General features: G+C 35.4%; 4 protein-coding genes and 1 long non-coding RNA gene across 6 annotated transcripts; 3 read left to right on the forward strand and 2 right to left on the reverse strand.

Moving 5' to 3' along the window:
* Positions 1 to 3,787: 3,787 nt before the first annotated feature.
* Positions 3,788 to 4,891, reverse strand: LOC106312131. Its single transcript, XR_001264137.1, has 3 exons — positions 4,541 to 4,891; positions 4,065 to 4,304; positions 3,788 to 3,990 (listed from the first exon to the last, which is right to left on the reverse strand). It is a non-coding gene; the product is annotated as an uncharacterized LOC106312131 (long non-coding RNA).
* LOC106312130 (protein IQ-DOMAIN 31) lies at positions 3,817 to 4,373 on the forward strand. Its single transcript, XM_013749532.1, has 2 exons — positions 3,817 to 3,993; positions 4,082 to 4,373. Exons 1-2 carry the CDS (start codon positions 3,841 to 3,843, stop codon positions 4,238 to 4,240), a joined length of 312 nt encoding a protein of 103 aa, XP_013604986.1. The 5' UTR covers positions 3,817 to 3,840; the 3' UTR covers positions 4,241 to 4,373.
* Positions 4,892 to 6,877: 1,986 nt separating the features above from the next.
* LOC106312129 (probable protein phosphatase 2C 46) lies at positions 6,878 to 9,244 on the reverse strand. Its single transcript, XM_013749531.1, has 5 exons — positions 8,741 to 9,244; positions 8,203 to 8,604; positions 7,765 to 8,132; positions 7,428 to 7,664; positions 6,878 to 7,349 (listed from the first exon to the last, which is right to left on the reverse strand). The coding sequence occupies exons 2-5, from the start codon at positions 8,507 to 8,509 to the stop codon at positions 7,128 to 7,130; spliced, it is 1,134 nt and encodes a 377-aa protein (XP_013604985.1). The 5' UTR covers positions 8,510 to 8,604; positions 8,741 to 9,244; the 3' UTR covers positions 6,878 to 7,127.
* Positions 9,245 to 9,918: 674 nt separating this feature from the next.
* Positions 9,919 to 10,817, forward strand: LOC106310555. 2 transcript variants are annotated; one of them, XR_001263803.1, is made up of 3 exons: positions 9,919 to 10,169; positions 10,354 to 10,402; positions 10,642 to 10,817. XR_001263803.1 is itself a non-coding variant. In XM_013747785.1 (3 exons), the coding sequence occupies exons 1-3, from the start codon at positions 10,045 to 10,047 to the stop codon at positions 10,777 to 10,779; spliced, it is 318 nt and encodes a 105-aa protein (XP_013603239.1). In that variant the 5' UTR covers positions 9,919 to 10,044; the 3' UTR covers positions 10,780 to 10,817. The 2 variants fall into 2 exon arrangements, 1 of the variants encoding a protein (XP_013603239.1); XM_013747785.1 differs by having other exon boundaries at positions 10,636 to 10,817.
* A 1,837-nt stretch (positions 10,818 to 12,654) lies between these two features.
* LOC106310554 (aspartic proteinase-like protein 1) lies at positions 12,655 to 15,459 on the forward strand. Its single transcript, XM_013747784.1, has 10 exons — positions 12,655 to 12,961; positions 13,055 to 13,193; positions 13,280 to 13,509; positions 13,832 to 14,053; positions 14,133 to 14,268; positions 14,516 to 14,595; positions 14,679 to 14,775; positions 14,848 to 14,911; positions 14,995 to 15,066; positions 15,151 to 15,459. The coding sequence occupies exons 1-10, from the start codon at positions 12,681 to 12,683 to the stop codon at positions 15,309 to 15,311; spliced, it is 1,482 nt and encodes a 493-aa protein (XP_013603238.1). The 5' UTR covers positions 12,655 to 12,680; the 3' UTR covers positions 15,312 to 15,459.
* Positions 15,460 to 23,100: the final 7,641 nt, after the last annotated feature.

The raw sequence follows: 23,100 nt of genomic DNA on the forward strand, positions 1-23,100 counted from the left end.
TATAACGCATATGAATTTTTATTTAATAAATATTCAAACTAAATAATATATATATATAAACACTAATGATTTAAAGCAACAAGATTGGCTGATCAATTTAGTCGTCCAGTTGAAATCTTTCAAAAGTATGTGAAAGACTAAAGTCAAAGTAAATATTGATTTAGAATAATAGTTATATTTTACTAACCAAATACCGAAAAAAACCGAACCGAACCGAAACTAACCCGATATCCGGGTTGAACACCCGTAATCCAAATGAAGCCAAACTATTGTTTCATTCTCCAAAATATAATAAAAATAATAACTTAATCCCGCGCAAGGCGCGGATCTTATCCTAGTGTGTAATTATTCTCTAACCAAGTTTTACATTCTACTAAATTAATAACTATCAGTTAATTAATCACAAATCATTTATTTTGTTTTAATTTTCTAGTCAAACTTATCAAACTTAATTAATTAAATACAAATCATTTATTTTGTTAGACTCTTCTTTAATCAAATGTGACATTATTCTCTAACCAAGTTTTACAATAAGATTAAACAAATTTATTTAAAATGTGATTACAAATTTAAAATTATACATTCATGTATATTATTATTTTATTTCACATATAAGATATAAATTATAATTTTTTATTAAAACATGTAAAATTATTTTCAAATATTATTAAATAATTTGATGATTAATGTAAGAGAAATACTTTTAGATAGCCCTAAGAACTCAAATATGAAATACAGATTACAAATAATTTGGATAAGTAAAGTTACTATATGAAATACTAGGGCCGGCCCGTCCTACGGGCGGGATGATAATTTGAAAATAATTTAAATAGTTAGAGTAAATATTTTTCATTTTTGTTTAATATTTGTTTTTATTTTAAAATGTTTTGTTCTATATTAGTATGTAACATTATTTTATTGATTGTTATTCTTTATTCAGTTTCATTCCCATTACAATTAACTAAATTTTTCCTTACGATTAATAAGATTGTTTATTTCAAGTTTTATTCTGTTTTTATTTTAATGGTGTAGAATTGTTGATTTATTTGTTTAATTTGAAGTTATCTAGTTTTATTCATTCTCTTACACTATTTTATATTGTGTGTCTCTTATTCGACTATATAACTATATATTTTATTTTTACACAGTTGTGGATCTATGTTTATAATTTTTTTAGAATTCTTGACATATATATTTAAAACACATTCTACATTTATTTAGTTAGAATAACTTAACATATCTCTTTTATATACAAAATATTAATTTTTGTTTTTATATTAATTTTTTTATTTCTTTATTTTATTTTATTTTTCCTAACAATTATTTTTTTGATTTTTGATTATCTATTATTTTTTTATTGTGGTGTTATTTTCGTAGAAGCTTTTTTAATCTATTATGTATTAATATTTGATTATATTTTCCTTTATTTTTTAATTTTCTAATCTTGAGCTTCGTGATAAAATGGAGGAATCATTTCATAAGCTTTACACTTTTTATTTGCATTTGATAAAACTTGAAGACACAATATCACTAAAAAATAGTTTTTATTCTTCTTCTGAAGTGTATGTATTTTGATGATATTATATATTGTGTGCTTTGATGATTTTTTTTTTGTTATATTGTAATTAAACTATTGATTAAAAAGATCTTTTGGGTATTAATCATTTTATTAAGAATTTTAGTTAATAGAATAAGATGATAAGGAATATAAATTGCTTACTACATTTTTAAAAATTATAGTGTCAAATTTTTAGACAACTTATTTTGATGAGGTTCAAATGAGTAGAGAGGGTTAACCCACATTCATATGTGATAATATCTATTGTCATCATGAATATACTTTTGTTCTTAGTAGCTTGTCATGTACTAAAATAAAAGATTCTCTATAGTTGCTACTATATTGATCTCAAATTTTAACAAAGCTAACGATCCGTGATTCTTAATATCTTTTTTTTTTGGGGATCTTTAGCTTTGTTGAAATTTGAGATTAAAAAAAAAACACAATCCGTGATTCTTAATATCTTTTTTTCTTTTCAGTTTTCTATGTATAAGGGGTGTTCAAAATAAGTTGCATCATCATCAAATATTAGAAAGAAACCATTAATGACACATGTACTTGGTATATCTGAGTATCTCCCATTGTATAAACATCAATGAAAAGTTTCAGCCAGACATACCACAAGTGAAAAATATAAAGTTGAGAACGTTCAAAAGACCAACAGTTTCTTATAAAATTTATATACAATGGAATATTAAGAAAACAAAGTGAGAATACGGGTCCTGCTGATGACATCATGATGTACATACACATAACCAAAACATAATTCCTAAACGCAAGAAACGAAAAAGGCAATTTGGAGAAACCTAGATTCCTATTTATTCTAACCTTGATTATGCATTACATAGAAGCGGCTAGGTCGTGGCCGGAACTCATGACGGCACATATATAAAAAAGACGTCGGTTTAAATTAACCATACTCTCCGTGAAGTAACTTAAACCGTTATAGCGAATTCACCAAAACCAATTTTCCTAGAAATAATCCTGAAATACTCTTCCTCGTGTTACCACACTTGTTTGACAAAGCTAGGATTCTGACACTCTCGTTTTCTAATTAACGGTGAAAACCGCAGCGGAATGATCCAAGGTTCATCGCGGAGAGCACAAACACTTTGGCTTCTAATTCGAGTCGGCGGCAGAAAGATTAAAATATTTTCCAAGAGAAAACTTCTTTAAATGGAGGTTAATATTGCAAAGAGACATAGATCTTTGTACATGATGATGATTATGATTAATGAATTTTTAAACGTAGAATGATAACAAATGAATTTTACGCCGAGAAACTAACATATTTATAGCTTTAGATTTGCTCATGGAAGAAAAGAGGAGTATTGTGTGAGAGATTACGTGAAGAGTGGGGAGATGTGTTAATTAAAGTTTTAGTGACGACATTTGAATGTCGTCAACCTATGTAATGGTGCCAAAGTTTGTTGTGGGTTTTGATGACGTGTAATACTCAAAAAAGAGGAAAATCTGATTTAGAGTCCAAACACGTAAATATCCAACCAAAACCCATCACGGTGCAGATTAAATGAAACTCTGAGTTTCATTGGCCTAGACATGTGTCACGCTCACAAGAACCGATTTTGTGACATGACATCCTACTCTCCTAGGTGTCTTCACCAGGAGTGAAATTTTTTATTTTATATATATATATATATATATATATATAGATATAGATAAATAGATAGATTTACAAAATTAAAGAATCTTTATTATAAATCAGATAATACTAATTGTTTTTATGAAACACTATAAATATTATTTTTTACTTTAAATATTTTTGGATAACTGATAATAGTTTAAATTACATGAACAAGTAATTCGGATCTCTATTCCCAATCCAACTCGTTTACATATCATTTCCGTATCAATTGGAAGAAATCAAATTATCTCAAACGGATACCTTTTTTTTTTTGCTTAAATCTCAAACGGATACTTATTTTCAACATGTATTTGTAAGTTTAGTCAAATTTTCAAAAAGCTTCCTTTATATATGTTTTACTGAAATTATTAACTAAATGTAGTTGAAGACAAAAACTAGTATTAACTATATGTAGAAAGACCAACGACTTTTCTGTCTTCAAAAGTAATAAACAAAATCAAGTACAAAGTAGAGAAGAGCATGGGAGCACGTTCGTTCGTTAACATATCAACAAACAAAAATGGAGAGCACATCATCTCCATCCCTTAAAGCCACCGCCTTCACTTTTGTTTACATTTCACGTTTCCTTCTTCACGTTTCCGTTTAAAACCTCCTAACCAAAGCAGAGAGATTAATTATGGCCAACTCCAAAAGATTGTTTGGAGTCGTAAGGAGGAAACTTCTCAGTCGATCTCCCAGCAGTATCACCACCATTTGCTCGTCTATCCCAGAAACCACTAAAGAACACATTGCCGCCATTAAAATCCAAGCTTATTTAAGAGGTCACCTGGTAAAAAACACATACATTTTCTCTAGTCATTAGTCATTACAGAACATTATTTCTTAATGAAAAGTTAATACCATTGCAAGTGTTGTAGGGAAGGAGAGCGTTTAGAGCGTTGAGGAGTCTTGTGAAGCTTCAGGCGGTGGCGAGAGGAGTGCTTGTGAGGAGACAAGCTCGAATAGCATTACATTGTATGCATGCTCTTGCTCGCTTGCAGGTTAGGGTTCGTGCTCGTCAGATTCTCTCCCATTAAAACCCCATGATATCCACTTCTAAATTTGCCCTTGTTTCTTCTACACCTGTTGTGATTGTGACATCTACATAACGTACCTTTGTCCTTTCAAATTATTGTGATTTTGTTTGTATATTTAACTAATTAGCCCTAACACTCTTTAGTTTGTACTGATAAACAAGATCAGTCAAGCTGAAATTTCTGTCATAATTTTTTTTAATGAAAAGTAGACGATATACATTCTAAAAGGATCCATAGATTATAATGAAGCAAAGCAGTAGAAGATATTTATTATACTTGGGAAAGAAGCTGATGGGGTACCTTGGATAGCAAGAAAGGGTTAGACCTCCATTGAGACATACCATTTTGACTAGTAAATTGACTTGTTTTTTTTTAAGAATCTGGAAATTATAAGCAAGTAAACCATCAACAAAGGATCTATGAATCTCCACATATAGCTATAGGTAGATCCTACAAGAAACAAAGAGAGACGAGAGAGCACTGAGATATTGACGCGGCTCAATCAGATAACTAAGAGAGTTGTGAGCGTGTGGTTCGAGAAGATCTGAGTGAACCAGGCCAATATCAAAGAGGACTCTCGAGTGCTAAAGGTGCAGATTCAAAGGAAGACATATATGTCTTGTGAAAATAAAAGAAGATAGACGTTGTGAGGGGAAGTGTGATGAGGAGAAGGTGAGAATGTCTGTGGGGGAGAGTTATAAAGGAGCTAGGTATTAAATTAGGGTTAAAGAGAGAAGGAAATGGAAGGTATGGAGCATTTAAACCACATCTACTACCAATGCACAAAAAGCTGGCTTAACCCTCTTTACTCCATTTTCTTCTCTCTTCTCTCTCTTTTTATTTCAAGTTTCATTACATATGTATCCATCGTTACAAACTAAATTGGCTATGCAATGTGAACCAATACTACTTTGTCTCCTACTCTGTCTTTCCTCGTTGAGTTTCATAACCAATTATTTTGTTAAAAAAAATTGTGGTAACGTATGAAGATTTGAGGAAGAAGTTAAAAGAACATTGAAGATGCTATGTAATAAATTTTGAGGGAATCTCGCAGAAAAGATGGGACACTGGCTGCCTGCAACCATTAATGTTCTTACTGCTCTTTTTTTTCCAACTACTATACCACCTCTCTTCCTCTCTCTGTGCCTTTCTGCTTTTTACAAACTCAAGTGAGTTATGAACCCTAATGACCTCTGTCTCTCCGTTGAAGAGATTCGAGTTTTTAATGCCACATTGTAACGCCAGAGCTTTGTGATGAATAACGATTCCTTTTTTTTTTGTCTGTTGTTGTGATGGGTGGGGAAGGCAAGAACTATTGCACACCCGTATTTACGTTTCTCTCTAGCTCTACATTTAACGTCTACGGTCCACCATTGCCATTAATTTATGCAGAAACACACACTATCTTTTTCTACCCAATTATATTTTCTTAAAGACTTACAAAATATATCAAAACTTACTTGCTCTTGCTTAACACATTATTTTGAGGTTATAGTTACCATTGAGTAGCTTAATATCAATGCTCATTAAAAATAACTCTCAGTCATTCAATCATGAGTTAATTTTCTCAAGCATTCTTCTATGATTCGAAGTTTATTTTTATAAACATTTTTCCTTCTAAATGGACAAATCAATCAAGGCGTTGATTTCAAGTGTATATAGTAGGTTGCTTTTTGTCAACATATAGTAGGAAAAAAATAGTGAGAGATAAAATCCTTTTGAATTCCTAAATAAACCAATAGAAAAACTGGCTATGATTCTCAATATCATTTATCTCGGATTTGCATAAACTAGACTAGAAACCCAAAAGTGAGGAAAGAAAATAAACCAAGCTCTCTATTCATTTTGAATTCAGGTTTAACTAAAGTGGATTTCTATGATTATTTATTTAGATAATTACAAAAAATTTATTTTATGTAACACCAAGTCTTTTTTTTTTCCAAGTAACACTGGGGCATTTCCAACATTGCTCTATTTTTTACTCTAAAATGGAGTGAAAATGGAGTATGGAGTAAAAAATGCTTCAACCCAACTCCATATCTCATATATAGTGGAGTTTACTCCATAAATAGAGTATTTTTTGTTTGTTCATTTCTCTATTATAGAGTGAGATATAAAGTTGGATTGGAGTAATTTTACTCGGTTTTTTTATTTCATTTTAGAGAAGAAAATAAAGTTTTACATTGGAGATGTTTCGAGTTGATTTCAAGTTTTCAACCCTCCTCTCTGCATGGCTGCAGAGTATGATCTACAGTTTTGGGTAGATTTCTTCATTTGAAAAAAACCAAAAAGAAAAACTAAAAGTCTGCAAAATCAACTATTTCGAACTCCTCGAATTTAAGCTTCCACTTGGCACCAAACAAGTAGAGATCAACAAGGTAAGGTAAGCTTCACTTTGTTCCATTACTCTGGATGGGAAAGAGAATCATAAACAATTAAGAGGTAAGTGAGCTTAAATACTTCCTTATGGAATAAACTGACATAAACATAGCATCTTATTGGGATAAATATAATGAAAGGATGGACCCTGGATCGTGGACAAATGTCATAAATAATGTACACTTGAGCTGATTCTTGGATTCATTCACGTATTTAGAATGTAAATCATTATCAAACACTTCTATGTAGAGAGTTTTATCCAATACAAACATAGAGGGAAAGGCTTACTACATTCACTCATCCATCAACAACAATTACATCATTACACACAAGTCTGTTTGAACAAATAAAAATCAATAATAATTACTGGAATGGGTTCGGTTCCAAACGTGTGTGGCTTTCACGTTAAAATTATACATTCTTTTATACCAACCAAGAGTGATATATATATTATATATTTTTGTAAATAACTACAAAAGATGGGAACCTAAAACCGTGGGAGTAGCTTTTAGAGTTTCTTTGGGAAGGTCATACCGCGGCCTCGGATAGAAAGAGAGGGTCCTTTGGCAGAGCTCACTACATTGGTGTCAAGGTAGATGACCACCACAGTGATGTCATCGTGGAAATGCCTCCTCACGCCTCTCTCTATCTTCATCAGATCAGAGTATCTCATCTCTCTCTTCTTCGCTGCCGCTTGCATTGCCGTTTTCACCAGTCTACGTGCAATCCCCTGCTTTTAAAGGACACAATCAATACTTGGTTTTGAAAAAAAGAAGAAGAAGAAGAAGAAAAGAGCGTCTTAACGCACGTTTCGTGGGTGGTTCTGAACGATGTCAACAGCTTCTTGGTTGCTAAGCTGTTCCCATAGTCCGTCTGAAGCAAATATAAGAAACTGGTCTTGTGGTTGGAGCTCATGCTCTGTTATCGAAGGTTCTCCACTCAAGATTGGTCTTTTGATCGGCTCGCGGAGTCTGTACTTAGTGTACAATGGTTCTCTGTTGAATTCCGCCTTCTTAAGATACATGTCTCCTATGGACCTAGATACCTACAAAAGAAAGAAACAAACAAACAAACAAACTCTAGCGTCTTTTGGCTTCAAGAAACCAAGTAACAAGTTCAAGACTTCACTAAGATAACCATTGTACCTGAATAAGGCCCTTAACGCGCCACACATTATGCTTTAACACGACGATATGCGAGTCATCCGGGTGCAAGGAGTGCATTTCCTGCCTAACAGACTCGATGCTCACATTATGTTCCGCTGAGAGCTGAAGCGCGATAGCCTCACCTGTGGCCTTCATAGCTCTTCCAAGGACAGCACGGGAATCCCCAACGTTGGCGATGTAGAGCATCCCTCCGCATATAACACCCACAAGGCAGCAAGACCCCACAGCTGCAATCAGTGGCTTAACCGGCCACTGCTTTGTCACGACCCCAAGAAAGCCTTCTTCAGTCGCTTCATAAGCCTTTCTAATCACGTCCATAGACATAGAGCCGTGCTCAGCTGCAAACCCTGCAGTATTCAATAAGATCTTTTTAGTTTCAATCCATAAGCAAACATGTCTGCAACACAAATGGCTCACTCTTTAAATGCTGAAAGAGATGATCGTTGACAAAGCGGGAGGTCTCAGGCCCTCCATGACCATCATAGATTCCGATAAAAGTACCATAAGGACCAGAGTCAAGGGTACTCAAAGGGCCAGACTCAACTTGGCTCTGATCCTCAAGGAGATTGTTGGCCTGAACAACAGCCATAGAGAAGTCGCCAAGTAGGTGCTGACCAGAGTCTTTGTACCAGAGGAGTCCATCTTGTTTTCCCGATGAATCAACGGACCTCCCCGATGAAGGCCACAGACAAGCGCTCAAAAGTTTCATTAAAGTTGCTAACATCCCCCTCCCTCACGCCACCATCAGGGAAACTCTCTTTCTCTTCCTCCACATAGGATACAAGATCAAACAAGTGTAAAGGAGTAAGCTTTATGGATCTGCAGTTCAAAAATAGAAATGGGTTCTCAGAATTTCCCAAAATAGAAACCAAAGTATTAACTTAATCGGTGATGGAAACAAAAAAAAAAAAAAAAAAAAAGATTCCAACTTTATCAAATTGAGGAAGATGGCTACCTGAGATGTAACAGGGAGAAGTCAACAGATTCGAACGACGATGATGCACAATCAAAAGGAACTCCAGAACTGAGATCAAAAGCAATCTTGATCCAAGACAAGGGTTTAGTAGTAACTAGAGAGAAGATCAGAAGATATCTGATGAAGCTTTACAAGACAAGGAAGAAGCGATGGAGATCTGAGAGGATCGAAGTGAAGAGAGAGAGAGAGAGAGAGAGAGAGAGAGATGGATCTGAGTTGGATCCAGGAGAAAGAACAAGGGCTTGGTGGCGTCTGAGCTTCTCTCTGTGAGAGGAAAGACGAAAGAGAAGAGAAAGGGCTCCACAGCTTCTAACCAGACAATCCCAATCCCTGTTACTGGATCAGATTTTTCTATTAAAACCTAACTCTCTTGTTCCTCTAATTGACTTTTCCTGTTCTTTTTTTTCTTATTTTGCCAAACGGTCCTCCATCTTTCTAATACTTTCAATTTATGACACTAACTAATCACTCTCTTTATTAGGTCCCAAACGATTTGAGGGTTTATTTTTATAGGCGGAGAAGCTACATGAAACAAATGGAAAGAGAAGTGTGGTGTGTTGGTCGAAGAAGATTGATAGTTTACATAAAAAAATAAAAAAAAAAAAGGGAGGAAAAAAAGGTGGAATATCTGTGAGTGATTGAAAGAGAGACACGTGATATAGTGACATCATTTTAAAGTTAGCTGTCTTAATAAGGATATACGTGTGGACCGTGTGGTGTGCAAATCAACTTCCACCTCCATCTCCACCTGCACCTGACCGACCAGCTTCACCTTTCTTACCCGTTTCCTCTTCACTTCTCCCATGTGCTTTGCTTTCCTCTCCTCTTCTCTCCACATCATATTTTAAGAATAAAAAAAATATCAGTGGGCCTTTTCTCTATAAAATAGTCATTCAAAATGGGCCTTTCAGAGGTATGATTAGCCTTATGAACAAGGGGCCCCGCTGTAAGATTTACAGAAGTGAAAAAAGCAAAAAATGTGGGGGGAGTAGTCAAGAACATCAACCCTACTTTCACTCTTTGCCAAGACACTGAGGAATCACAGAAACTTCACAAGTGTAAATTTCGCCACGTTTTCTTTTTTAGTGTTTTGTCTAACGTTATATAGCCAAACTTGGCTTCACTCATCACTACAAATTTAACGTGTTGCATTTTTAGTTTTCTGTTTCGTGCACATATATAGATTTACACTCATTAATTGTTTTTCAGACTACAGTTTAGCAAAGGATCAATTTATACAATTACTAGCTGTTGTTTGGATTCACATATATAAAGGAGAAAATATGCAACATCATTCAGAGGTAACGACGTCAACGGACCAACCAATTTGCCCGAAGCCACGTCGTGTGTGTCCTTCTCTTCCTGATTTCCTCAAACCTCTGTCATGTCCCCTACACTCTTCTAATTGGTAACATTATATGATCTAGATTGTTAATTTATATCTGCTTTCAGTTACGTTTAGTGTCTTGCATTTCCATTTCATAAGGATGTGTGATTTGTTTCCTATGTATGCGCAAATATATAATCCTCCCCTGCTTTTTCTTTATCTTTCTTGAAACTTCATCATGATGGCTCCTACATGTTTGTGCCAGCCAACAAAGTTCTGAGGGACGAAGCGGCGTTCTCAGCATAATTGATAAGGTCATACTTGCTCTCTTCATCATAGATATAATTCTCAATCCAAAATTAGTAGTAAGAATTAACATGTAAAATAGTTCAAAAGTCTGCTTGTTCTTTCTCTTTTTGTTAACATTCACTGTTTTTTTTAAGGAATATAAACATGAATATATCATAAATCACACGTAAATTTACATGCATGCATGATTCCTGAGAGTTAATTAAATTAAAGTATATACTATATATTATTGTCTTAGGTGCAGCCGATAGAAGGTGGAACAGTAGAGTCAATGTGGTACGCTGGGTCTCCACCTAGGCGAACCGGGAATCCTCTTGTACACGACCGTCATTTCATTCACTGCCTCGACCTTTTCCCCAGTTTTTCAAGCACTAAGGCTTGATCTTCACATCTTCGTGGACGATATATATATGCATTCATAGCCGCACACACAAAAAAAGCTCCTTACATGCATCCACATTAATTGCCATATCGATATATCTCACCGTAAAGAACATTAACCATATCAACTAGAGGGTTTGCATACAGATATGCATCTATATATTACTCAAGTTGTAGAATTGTATTTTAGATTGGTATTCTTGATAACCAAGAATCCATACTGAAGCCGGCACAACACTGCTTACAAAATCAGCACCCGCTTAATTAGTACACGATGAGCGCAGATATATATATAAAACTGACTAGAATATGTTTTTATTAGGGTCTGCATGGATGTTTTTGTTATAGGCCATTATCTCTTTTTAGTTTGTTATGCCTTGTATTTGAGACATTCCTATTATTTTTTTGGTGCAAGACATTCCTATAACTTTATTTAAGACTTGTGTTCCCTTTGATTCTACGACTACTTGTGCATTAGAACTCGATCGTTCGTCTGTGTAAGTTCCAGAATTTTACTTTCTATCTTTTTTTTTGTTAGAACAGTTTATCGGTTGCTTGTATTGAGCGTCCTTTGCGAATACAGTTAAAATATGAATAAATGAGTATGTTTATGGAGATTCAAATGTTTTAAAAAAATGTTTATGGAGAGTAGAGATAGATCATTTTTTCGACCAAAACGTAAAAACAAAAACAAAAAGAGATCAGTGAGCTAATTTATGATTATAATTACGATTCAGGCTACCAATTTTTAACAACGCTTTTTGGAGCCAAAATATTACGAGTGGCTTGTACTTTCGTTAACAAAATACTGAACGGATTTAAAAGTGAGTAATTGTGGTAGCCTTTTAATTTAATAATCAACTAAATGATTGGTTAATGCTTTTATATCATGTGTTATATCGTGTGTTCAATTTTCAAATGATGCAAAATAGATTTATGAAATCTTAGCGTGATGCAATCATACATATAGAGCTGATTAGACTATAATAATGTTAATAAATTCTAGTTATGAAGATGAAATATTTTTGAATAGTTTACCAAAAAAAAAAAATATATATATATATATATATTTTTTTTTGAATAATTCTTTTTTTTTGTGTCATCTGGTATATTAATGTAAGGCCATCAAGACCAACATTCAGTTACAGAATCAAGACCAATATACAGTTACAGAAGATCAGCCGAAAGGTCTCTTGGTTGTTTTCTAAGAAAAGAATTACAATTAAAAATAATAGACGACAGAAAGAAGAGAAAGTGCGTGATTTGCGCTGGGTCAAGTTATATGCAACACGTGGACATGACATATCGGAAGTCAACGGTTTCTACTTCCTATACTTTATCGATATTTGCATTCATATCCTCTTATCTTAATCTCTCATACAAAATCACCCCTTTGTTTCCCTTGTAGTTTTGACCTTTTCATCATTGCCATTTTGCTAATGCGTGTTCGGCTGCACGCCTGCACCTAACTCATGGAACCATGCATCAAACATCCCTCCACGTCTCTTTTCACATTTCTACCAAATATATATATATAAATAGCCACACAACACACGATAGATCATATACTTGTGATTTAATTTTGTTTATTAAGGTCATAATCAGAAAGACTATGATTTTATTTTCTATATATTCTAGAATAATTAAACACAATAGTTGATGTTCTATAATTGAATCAAATATAGGAATTTCGTTGGCAACATATTCCTTCATCAATGATTTTTACGAACTCGTTGACAAATACAAAGTACCAGGCAAAAACGTTGACCTTTTCCGTCCTACACCCACAAAAGAATAATTAAACATGTAGTAAAAGAAACTCAAGTTGCAAGAAGCAACATAATTGTTCTTAATATAACAGAAGTTAATTAAATGATCATGGAGTAAGATAAAGATAGAAGAATGGTTTGGAATAGTTGGAAGCTGACATGGATATTGCAGTTTGGATTCTGCGTTATGAGTTTGGGATGCGCTTCAGTTTCAGGATCATTCTCCTTTGAAATTCATCATAGATTCTCAGATCAGGTCAAGACCGTTATTGGTGGCAATGGCTTGCCTGAAATGGGCACTCTTGAGTACTATGAGACCTTGGTTCACCGTGACCGAGGGCGCAGGCTAACGTCCAACAACAATCAGACGACTGTTTCTTTTGCTCAAGGCAACTCTACACAAGAGATCAGTTTGTATGATAATTCCTCTTCTTTATTTCTTTCACTTTAGTACGTACTAGCTATATGTTGACCTTTGATTATGTTTTTTTTTTGGTTATTGATCAGTTTGCATTATGCGAATGTGACGGTAGGGACACCGGCTCAATGGTTCTTGGTGGCTTTAGACACGGGAAGTGATTTGTTCTGGTTACCTTGCAATTGCAAGTCCAGTTGCATACGTAGCATGGAGACCGACCAAGGCGAGGTAACAAACAATGTATCTTGGAATGTTATTAATTATAACATTAAAGTTCGATCAGTGCTAAAGACACACGTATTTTATATACTTAGAGGATAAAGCTCAACATCTATGACCCAACCATATCAACATCAAGTTCAAAGGTTCCGTGCAATAGCACACTTTGTGCACTAAGAAACAGATGTGTTTCTCCTCTTAGCGATTGTCCTTACCGAATTCGGTATCTCTCTCCTGGAAGTAGAAGCACAGGTGTATTGGTGGATGATGTGATCCACATGCGCACAGAAGAAGGAGAAGCTAGAGAAGCTCGGATCACATTCGGGTTTGTAACCCTTTCAACTTTGAAAACATATTACAAATAATCAAAGGCGTCCGTCTAGTGGGCATATCAGTTATAACCAAAAGATTTTTCTAAAATAGCTATATTCAGCGTTTAGGCGCCCGCCAAGGCACTGATATTCTACAAAACTAATTACCGCTTAACGCTTTTTTGAACATTGATTACAGATGACAATATGTATTACTAATTAAAGTAGTGCTTTCAAGAATTGACCAACATTCTTTATATACTAATTTCCCTGTTATTTTAGAGGTGAGATAATTAACACTAATTAATACACAAATTACTCAAATGGTGTCTGCAGATGTAGTGAGTCCCAAGTAGGTTTGTTCGAAGAAACGGCTGTAAATGGTATAATGGGACTTTCAATAGCAAACATAGCGGTTCCAAACATGTTGGCTAAAGCCGGTGTGGCCTCAAACTCTTTCTCAATGTGTTTTGGTCTGAAAGGGAAAGGAACAATCAGTTTCGGAGACAAAGGCAGCTCCGACCAGCTTGAGACTCCATTGAGTGGCACTCTTTCTCCGTAAACACTCCCCCTTACATCTTTTTCTTCATTCCAATAATTTCTGATATGTAACGTATATTAGCATGTCTGAACCCAGGCCGTTTTACGATGTGACCATCACCGAATTCAAGGTAGGAAGTGTGACGGTGGAAACAGAATTCACCGCAATATTTGACTCTGGGACTGCCGTTACATGGCTCATCGAACCTTACTACACTGCTGTTACCACAAACGTACCTACCTTACTATATTCATGCCTGACTTATTTGTTTAACATTTTAGTTTATGTGTTGCGATAATATTTCAAATGAAAATTAGCTATGTTCTGGTTTTAGAAAATGAATTTCTTACAAACAATAAGAAAATGCAAGCTTAAAATGTATAAATTGTGTTTGAAACAATCAAGACCTTATTTTACCAGAGCTTACTAGTTGATTATATTTATATATATACTGATTTGTTTTGTGTCGTGTTGTGCAGTACCATCTTCAAGCAGCAGACAGACGACTTCCGGCAAGAGTGAAGAGTCCCTTTGAGTTCTGCTACATTATTACATCAGCGTGCGTTATGACTTAATAAGAACACGTAGTAAAAGTATTAAGTTTAAGGAATATTGATGTATGTGTATTGTTTCTGTTTGCAGTACTGATGAAGAGAAGCTTCCTTCAATTAGCTTTGAGATGCAAGGAGGAGCTACGTATAATGTTTTCAGCCCCATACTTGTCTTCGACACCTCCGATGTACGTATACACATCTCATCAACTTATGATAACAGTTACATAAATATATATGAATCTCCACTGAACTTACAGGGTGGACAAGTCTATTGCCTGGCCGTCTTAAAGGAAGTTACTGCCGGTTTCAACATCATCGGACGTACGTTAACTTTTAAAACCAACATCATCTTCTTGCACATTGGACCAATTTATAATCACATAATCTTGTGTTCTTTCTGTCAGAAAACTTCATGACCAACTACAGAATAGTCCATGATCGTGAGAGAATGATCTTGGGATGGAAAGAATCCGACTGTACTGCCCTAACTTCTTCTCCAAGAAGTAGAAACTATTAAAGTTACTAATTAATTTATTTTGCTTGTTGAATTAAATATTCAGGTAACGATAAGAATGGTTTCACGGGACCTACCGCCTCAGCAAACCCGCCGTTGCTGCCGCCAACGCCGTCTCCAAGAGTCAGAAGCCCTTCTACACGTTTGAACCCTATCGCTGCTTCTTCGCTTCTCATCCTTTGCTTCTTTTCTTTTGTATGTTTGTGAATATGAATTACATACTAGTGTGCAATCGCAAATCTTATTTTCGATTCTACCATCATAGTTTCACATATCATCAATTCACCCCTTTGCTTCTTTTCTTTTGTATGTTTGTGAATATGAATTACATACTAGTGTGCAATCGCAAATATTATTTTCGATTCTACTATCATAGTGTCACATATCATCAATTCACCCCTTTGCTTCTTTTCTTTTGTATGTTTGTGAATATGAATTACATACTAGTGTGCAATCACAAATCTTATTTTCGATTCTACCATCAGAGTTTCACATATCATCAATTCACCACTAGAATATGGAAATACAAATATGGAAAGAGTACAAATCATAAACCAATAAGGAAAATGAAACTAGGGTTTTTCTCTTTCTCTAGTCGCCGGCTCTCTCTCTCTAGCCGCCGGCTCTCTCTCTCTAGGGCACGGCCGTCTCTCTCTCGCGGCCGTCTCTCTCTCGCGGCCGTCTCTCTCTCTAAGTATGGGCCGGTTATGGACATCCACAATATGATTTATAACACTCCCATTGGATGTCATAACCATACAAAGTTTGTAATACGCTTCAGATGTTGCCTCATTAAAACCTTACCAGGAAAATCCAGTGGTACAAAACCATGGTGAAAGAAAAAAAAGTACAACACGTATTACTCCCCCTGTTCTGAACATCACCAAAGGTCTTTCAGTCTACGCATCCCAATCTGATGCGTAAGCTTTCTGAACGTGCAGGTCGGAAGGGATTTGGTGAACAGGTCGGCTGAGTTGTCACTGGAACGCACTTGGACGACTTGGACCTCGCCGGCTTTCTGAAGCTCGTGTGTGAAGAAGAACTTAGGCAGTATATGCTTCGTCAGGTCTCCTTTGATGTAGCCATCCTTAAGCTGAGTAATGCAAGCTGCATTGTCCTCATACATCACTGTTGGTGCGTCCTTGCCTTCGGACATCCCACAATCAACTCGAACATGTTGAGTCATGGACCTCAACCAAACACACTCGCGGCTGGCTTCATGTATTGTCAAGATCTCCGAATGGTTTGAAGATGTGGCCGCGATCGTCTGCTTCATTGAACGCCATGATATGGCAGTTCCACCATGTGTAAACACATAGCATGTCTGTGATCGAGCATTGTGAGGATCCGAGAGATAACCTGCATCAGCAAAGCCAAGTAACCCTTCTTTGTTATGGTTAGTATAAAATAAACCCAAGTCTTTCGTTCCTTGCAGGTAACGAAGAATATGTTTAATCCCGTTCCAGTGCCTTTGGGTTGGACAAGAGCTAAACCTAGATAGTAGGTTCACGACAAAACATATATTTGGTCGTGTGTGACTAGCCAGATACATCAAAACTCCTATGGCACTGAGATATGGCACTTCGGGACCAAGGACATCTTCATCATCCATCTTAGGACAGAACGGATCAGTGTCTAGGCCGAGGGACCTCACGACCATGGGGCTAGATAATGGGTGAGACTCGGCCATATCGAATCTCTTGAGTACTTTTTCTGTATATGTCATTTGATGCACAAGGATTCCATCTCTTATGTACTCAAGCTGTAATCCCAAACAGAACTTTGTTTTTCCTAGATCTTTCATCTCGAATTCTTTCTTAAGATATTCAACTGTTTGGGAGATTTCTCCAGAGGTTCCTAGGATATTCAAATCATCAACATATACTGCTATGATAACAAAGCCCTGGCCGAATTTCTTTATAAAGATACAAGGGCTGATCGGATCATTCTTTAATCCTTCTTTCACTAAGTACTCACTTAGTTTATTGTACAACATTCGACCTGATTGTTTCAATCCATTAAGTGACTTATTTAACTTTATACAATGTTGTTCTCGAGTACTTGATTTGTTTTTCAACTCTATACCCTTTGGTACTTTCATATATATCTGATTATCCAGTGGCTCATATAAGTATGCAGTTACAATATCCATTAACCGCAAGTCTAATTTCTCTCTTATAACTAGACTTATCAGGAATCTAAAAGTAGTAGCATCCACCACAGGGGAGTATGTCTCCTCATAATCTATTTCTGGTCTCTGTGAGAATCATTGTGCAACAAGCCGTGCTTTATATCTCAAGATTTCACCATGTTCATTTCTTTTCCTCACAAAGACTCATTTGTATCCAACTTGTTTGATATCATAAGGTGTCCGGGTTATTGGACCAAAGACATCTCTTTTCTTTAGAGAGTTTAACTCCACGTTTATAGCTTCTTTCCACTTGATCCAATCTGATCGTTGAGTGCACTCTAATATAGACGTGGGTTCATGATCCTCGTTTAAATCCATAAGTTCAAGTGCTACCTTGTATGCAAATATATCATCAATGTCGACATTCTTTCTGTTCCATTGTATCCCAGACAAGACATAATTTATTGAGATTTCATTATTATCAGGGCCTTCAGTACCTTGAATCTTGGCGTAGGGCCGGCCACATCTAAGCATTCATGATCGGCCGCGATCGCTATTAGGGTTTTGGGATCGGTCGCGGCTAAGTCCCAGGATTTAGGAACGGCCTCAGTCGCGTCTAGGGTTTCAACAACCTCAGTTTCATTATCTGCACCTTTCTTAGTTTTCTGAGGGTTCTTATCTTTGGAACCTATTGGTATACCACGTTTCAAACGTTGTCTAGACTTTGTAGCAACTTGATTGTGTCCCTCTTGAACATCAATTCGAATTGGTGCATTAGCAGCTGGTATATATGACTTAGTCACTCTTTTCGGGTCAGCAAAGAAATCTGGCAATTGATTAGCTAGCTTTTGTAAATGTATTATCTTTTGGACTTCTAAATCACATTCCTGAGTCCGAGGATCTTGCCAAGATAAGGATGTTTGATTCCATGTAATCTCTTTTACCAGCTTACTATTCTCTCCCCCTAATGTTGGATATTCGGATTCATCAAAGTGACAATCCGCATACCTGGCCTTAAATAAATCACCCGTAGTTGGCTCAAGGTATTTAATAATCGTGGGAGAATCATATCCAACATATATCCCCATCTTCCTTTGAGGTCCCATCTTTATTCTCTATGGTGGTGCAATTGGTACATAGACGGTACATCCAAATGTCTTAAGATGGGATATGTCTGGCTTATGACCCGTAAGCAATTGTAATGGGGAATATCTATGTTCACTAGATGGTCTGATGCGTATGAGTTCGCCCGCATGTCCCCAAGCTGAGACCGGAAGTTTTGACTTCATAAGTAATGGTCTAGCTATTAGTTTTATGCGTTTGATAAATGATTCAGCCAAGCCGTTATGTGTATGTACATGTGCCACAGAGTGTTCCACACTTACCCCCATGGACATACAGTAATCATTAAGCGCTTGGGACGTGAACTCACCAGCATTATTAAGACGTATAGTCTTTAAAGGACTTTCTTATAGCCTTTGGCCGATCTCTATGATCTGAAAGAACTCTTTGTTTCCTTCGCCCTCAGTCTCAATATGAAAGCCATTCATTCGAATGTCTTTAAATCTCAATAGGCTTCTCTTAGAGCTGGGTGAATACAATGCATCAGATATCTCTAGATGCGTACCCTTAGGCAACATGATATTAGCCTTGCCGTAGCCCTCTATGAGACTTTAGAGACTTTTATATCAAAAACTTTCATTCATTAAGATTCAAAACAAGTTCAAAGCAATCAAAAACATAGAAAACACAAAGCAAAGAACACAAAACACTAGATGGCCGAAATCAACTTTGATATTTTAAACAATCTGATGTTTCATAATCCATGAGATCATCTCGTTCATGATTGAAATCTTCTTCACCATCTTGATAAGTCATATGAGCTTCAAGATTCTTCCCTTTCAAACTCTCTTGGTGGAGGTCAACGAGATGTTTGGGAGTTCTACATGTCTTAGCCCAATGATTACCCATACCACATCTATGGCACACGGATTTGATCGTGTTTTGTGGCTTGAAAGATGTACCACGGCCTCGGCCATGACCACGGCCTCCATAAGAGTTTCCTTGGCCACAGCCATATGAATTATAATAGCCTCGGCCTCGACCAAACGAGTTTCAGCCTCGACCACCACGTCCATGTCATTTTCCACGACCACGGCCGTGTTGGCTATCACTCTGGACATGGTTCGACTCTTTCTTAGTCTCTACGGTCGAAGGTGCCTCAGGTAATGGGTTTGATCCATGAGGTCTCAATTCACTGTTCCTCATCAACAACTCATTGTTCTGCTCAGCGAGCAAGAGACAAGAGATCAGATTAGCATAAGTATAGCCTTTGGTAATAACACCGTTCTCTGGTGATCATATCTCGTTCTCAACTCTGTCCAAAGGTCTAGAGGATTCTCAATAGTCAAATACTGATATTTGAGACTCTCAATAAGATGATGGCGTATAATCAATATAGCTCTATATCTATCTTTCTCACTTGCATTATTGGCCTCGGTGATACATTCACCGAGTCCCTTGGATTTCAGGATGATCTTAGCATCAAGTGCCCATTGCAAGTAATTATCTCCAGAGAGATTTAGGGCAGCAAAATCCAAGTTGTTGATTTTCGACATCTGAAATCATATGTTTCATTCTTAGGATTTATAATGTTCTTATATGCATACAAGACAATCAGATATGCAAATTGGTCACACGACCAAACGAATATGATGCATTCAGTTCATACGATTATAAATGCATGATATGCTAACAAGCCGCACGGCCAAACAATCCGAACATGCATGATACAAGACAAGCCGCACGGCCAAGGGTATGAACAATCTTATCAAACGGTTTCTATATGATCTTAATGCAATCGGTTATTCATCCTAGCAAGAACGGTTTCTAAGTGATCATGGAAAAATGAAACCTCGATCAAACAATCAATCAATGCATCAAGGGATTTAGTTACTATCAACCTAACGATCATATTCAATCAATTAGGGGTTTAAATATAAGCAAGGCTGGTCGGATCCAAGTTTTAAACAAGATGAGAACAACTTAAATTTAGGCGATTTCTTTAACCTCAATTCATTCAATTGGATCATAAATTCAAACAACCAAATTCAAGTATGAGATTAATCAATCCTAGCAATCGGTTCTATGTGATCGGAATTCAAAACATTCAATCACATAAACAATCAAATTCGATTTTAAAATTAGGGTTTGCATGGTATGCAATGTATATATGCGGCTAGGCTTTAGGGTATTAGGGTTTCAATTTAAATCAAGCAATTAGATTCAAATTCAGGTTTTAGGGTTTGGATATATTGCCTTAGGGTTTGGTTATTAGGTTTAGTTTTACCTTAACCTCAAGTCGGGTTGAATGGACCATCGAATAAAGAAGAGCCGCGAACGGATTGCTTGCTGATCGTCGCGAGCTAGAACTGAGATCGTCGAACGGTATCGTGCTGCTATCGGGTCGCGAACGTGCTGAAATCGTGTCTCGCGAACAGGCTGAGGTCACGAGCTGCGGAACAGATCGCGAACGGGAATCGGCTGAGTATCGGGTTTAGGTTTCGTGATCGGGGGTTCTCGCCGGTAAGGGTTATCGCCGGGGATTTAGGGTTTTAGGTTGGGACTTTAGCTTAGGGTTCTTAGAGTAATCGTGCTGATAACATGTTGTGAAACTAGAGAATATAATCTGTATATTTTTGTATTCTTCATAAACATAAGGAGCCCTTTATATATATGGAATTACACCGTCATAGAATAATAGAAAAACTAGAATATGGAAATACAAATATGGAAAGAGTACAAACCATAAACCAATAAGGAAAATAAAACTAGGGTTTGTCTCTCTCTCTAGCTGCCGGCTCTCTCTCTCTCTCTAGGGCGCGGCCGGCTCTCTCTCTCTCTAAGACCGGTTATGGACCGGGCCGGTTATAGACATCCACAATATGATTTATAACAGATACTGATTTAATATAAATTTTAACATGATGACAGAAAAAAAAATTTAACATAACAAAGTAAAACAAATCGATTGATCTAAAATCATCTCCAAAAAGAAACTCTATTTTGAAATTTTCAAAACTCTATATTTGAAGTTTAAAGGTGTTTTTCTCCAAAACCAAAACTTCAAATTCAATTCCAAAACTATTTGTATTTTATAATATGGTCCTTACAACAATATTAACTAATTTGAATCCATAAAACTTTTGTAAATAACTAGCACATATATAAACACATTACAACAATATTAAGTAATAAAATATTATATCCAAATATAAAATATTAAATAAAAATAACTTAATTAATATTAATCTTCAAACAAAATACATATTATTCCATAAAATAGTTTTCGCAATTTTCGTAATGCATATATAATCTACCACTGCATTTCGAAGTAAAAATGGTTCTCCTCATTTTTACTTTGTAGATTACAAACTAAAAGTTGTTGAAATCGGGTGATATTAATATTTGTAAATACATTAGATCAAAACTAAAAATTAAAAGAGAAACATAAAATATTGGTATAAGACTATTTTCTATCAATGATATTAATACTTATGAATATATTTGATATGAACAAGAAAGAATTGTACCAAAAAGACATCAAAAACAACAATAACCATCTTCAGTTAAAAAAAAAAATTGGACAATATTTGAAAATTTTGAAGGTTCCAGATCAAAGTTACATGACTATTAGTATTGTTGTCATATTTAAATTTGTGTAATCTTTATGTAATTTTTATTAGATTTTTTGTTAAGTTTCTTTTGTATAATATTGTTGTCTAAATCTTATATTAAAGTTTTATTTAATTTTACTGTAAAACTTAAATTCTATAAGCAAAATTTAAAATATTTATGAGATATGGATTAAAAAAATAATAGAGAAAATATTTATGAATCATAAATGTGATGTGTAATTGTAGGGACCAAAATATAAATAAAAATATGAAACTTCAAATTTGAAGTTTTGAGTAGTGAAACTTCAAATATAGAGTTTCAGTCCTCAAAATTTGAAGTTTTGAAGTTTTTTTTTTTTTAGAGCAAAAAACTTCATATTTGAAATTATAGAGTGTCTTTTGGAGATGATCTAAATAAGAATGTTTTAAAAAAAAAACTCTCTTGTTGCGACTCAATGCATAATTTTTTGTCTGCTGGTGAGCTTATTTTTTATACTTATGTTTTTTTTTTGTCAAATTTTTTATACTTATGTTAAACTTGAAACCCTACAATTTCGAAAATCTATAAAATTTGAAACAGGTACGAAGGCAGAATAATTTTTGTATATTTTTTTAATTTGAATGGTTTGGAGAGCAGATAATTTAAATATGTTAAACAAAGCCAATGTTTCATTGGGCTTTTTGCAAAATTGACCTACAACTTAAAGTCAAACACAAAACTAATCTCTTTTTTTTGAAAATTGGTTTTGCCCTATTCACCCCACAAGTTCATATAATTTACGAAAATGCCATCAATTTTTTTTTTTTTTTTTCGAAAATGACATCTTTACTCTCTCACTCTCATCATCTTCAAGTAATTACAAGATTGTCATTGTCATCAATACCACAACCACCATGAACAACCAATTTGAAGCTCTTAATGCTCCCAAAATCGATTTACCTTTCTTCTTTTTTCATTTTTGTGAACTAAACACAACATATCTCTCACTTTCTCTCCACAATGAGCTAAAAAAAACCCAAGATTTTGATTCTAAAATTTTTATGGTTCATAGAGTCATAGAAGCTAACGATTATGGGCGGGTGACTTCCGTTTGTGATTATGTGTGCTTGGAGAAGCCTTATGTATGCTAAGGAACTTATCTCACCAATTTAAGGTATGACATCGAGTTTTTTTCCAGATCTGTTCGTC

This window comes from Brassica oleracea, chromosome C8, assembly GCF_000695525.1.
Source record: "Brassica oleracea var. oleracea cultivar TO1000 chromosome C8, BOL, whole genome shotgun sequence".
Classification (NCBI taxonomy): Eukaryota; Viridiplantae; Streptophyta; class Magnoliopsida; order Brassicales; family Brassicaceae; genus Brassica; species Brassica oleracea.

Coding starts and splice junctions, on each gene's coding strand:
- LOC106312130 (XM_013749532.1), top strand. CDS start 3,841: ATGGCCAACTCCAAAAGATTGTTTGGAGTCGTAAGGAGGAAACTTCTC. Junction 3,994..4,081: donor CTTATTTAAGAGGTCACCTG/GTAAAAAACACA, acceptor CAAGTGTTGTAG/GGAAGGAGAGCGTTTAGAGC.
- LOC106312129 (XM_013749531.1), bottom strand. CDS start 8,509: ATGTTAGCAACTTTAATGAAACTTTTGAGCGCTTGTCTGTGGCCTTCA. Junction 8,133..8,202: donor TCTCTTTCAGCATTTAAAGA/GTGAGCCATTTG, acceptor TGAATACTGCAG/GGTTTGCAGCTGAGCACGGC. Junction 7,665..7,764: donor GCGTTAAGGGCCTTATTCAG/GTACAATGGTTA, acceptor TTTCTTTTGTAG/GTATCTAGGTCCATAGGAGA.
- LOC106310555 (XM_013747785.1), top strand. CDS start 10,045: ATGCAACATCATTCAGAGGTAACGACGTCAACGGACCAACCAATTTGC. Junction 10,170..10,353: donor CCCCTACACTCTTCTAATTG/GTAACATTATAT, acceptor TGTTTGTGCCAG/CCAACAAAGTTCTGAGGGAC. Junction 10,403..10,635: donor TTCTCAGCATAATTGATAAG/GTCATACTTGCT, acceptor TTATTGTCTTAG/GTGCAGCCGATAGAAGGTGG.
- LOC106310554 (XM_013747784.1), top strand. CDS start 12,681: ATGGTTTGGAATAGTTGGAAGCTGACATGGATATTGCAGTTTGGATTC. Junction 14,269..14,515: donor ACACTGCTGTTACCACAAAC/GTACCTACCTTA, acceptor CGTGTTGTGCAG/TACCATCTTCAAGCAGCAGA. Junction 14,776..14,847: donor TTGTCTTCGACACCTCCGAT/GTACGTATACAC, acceptor CTGAACTTACAG/GGTGGACAAGTCTATTGCCT.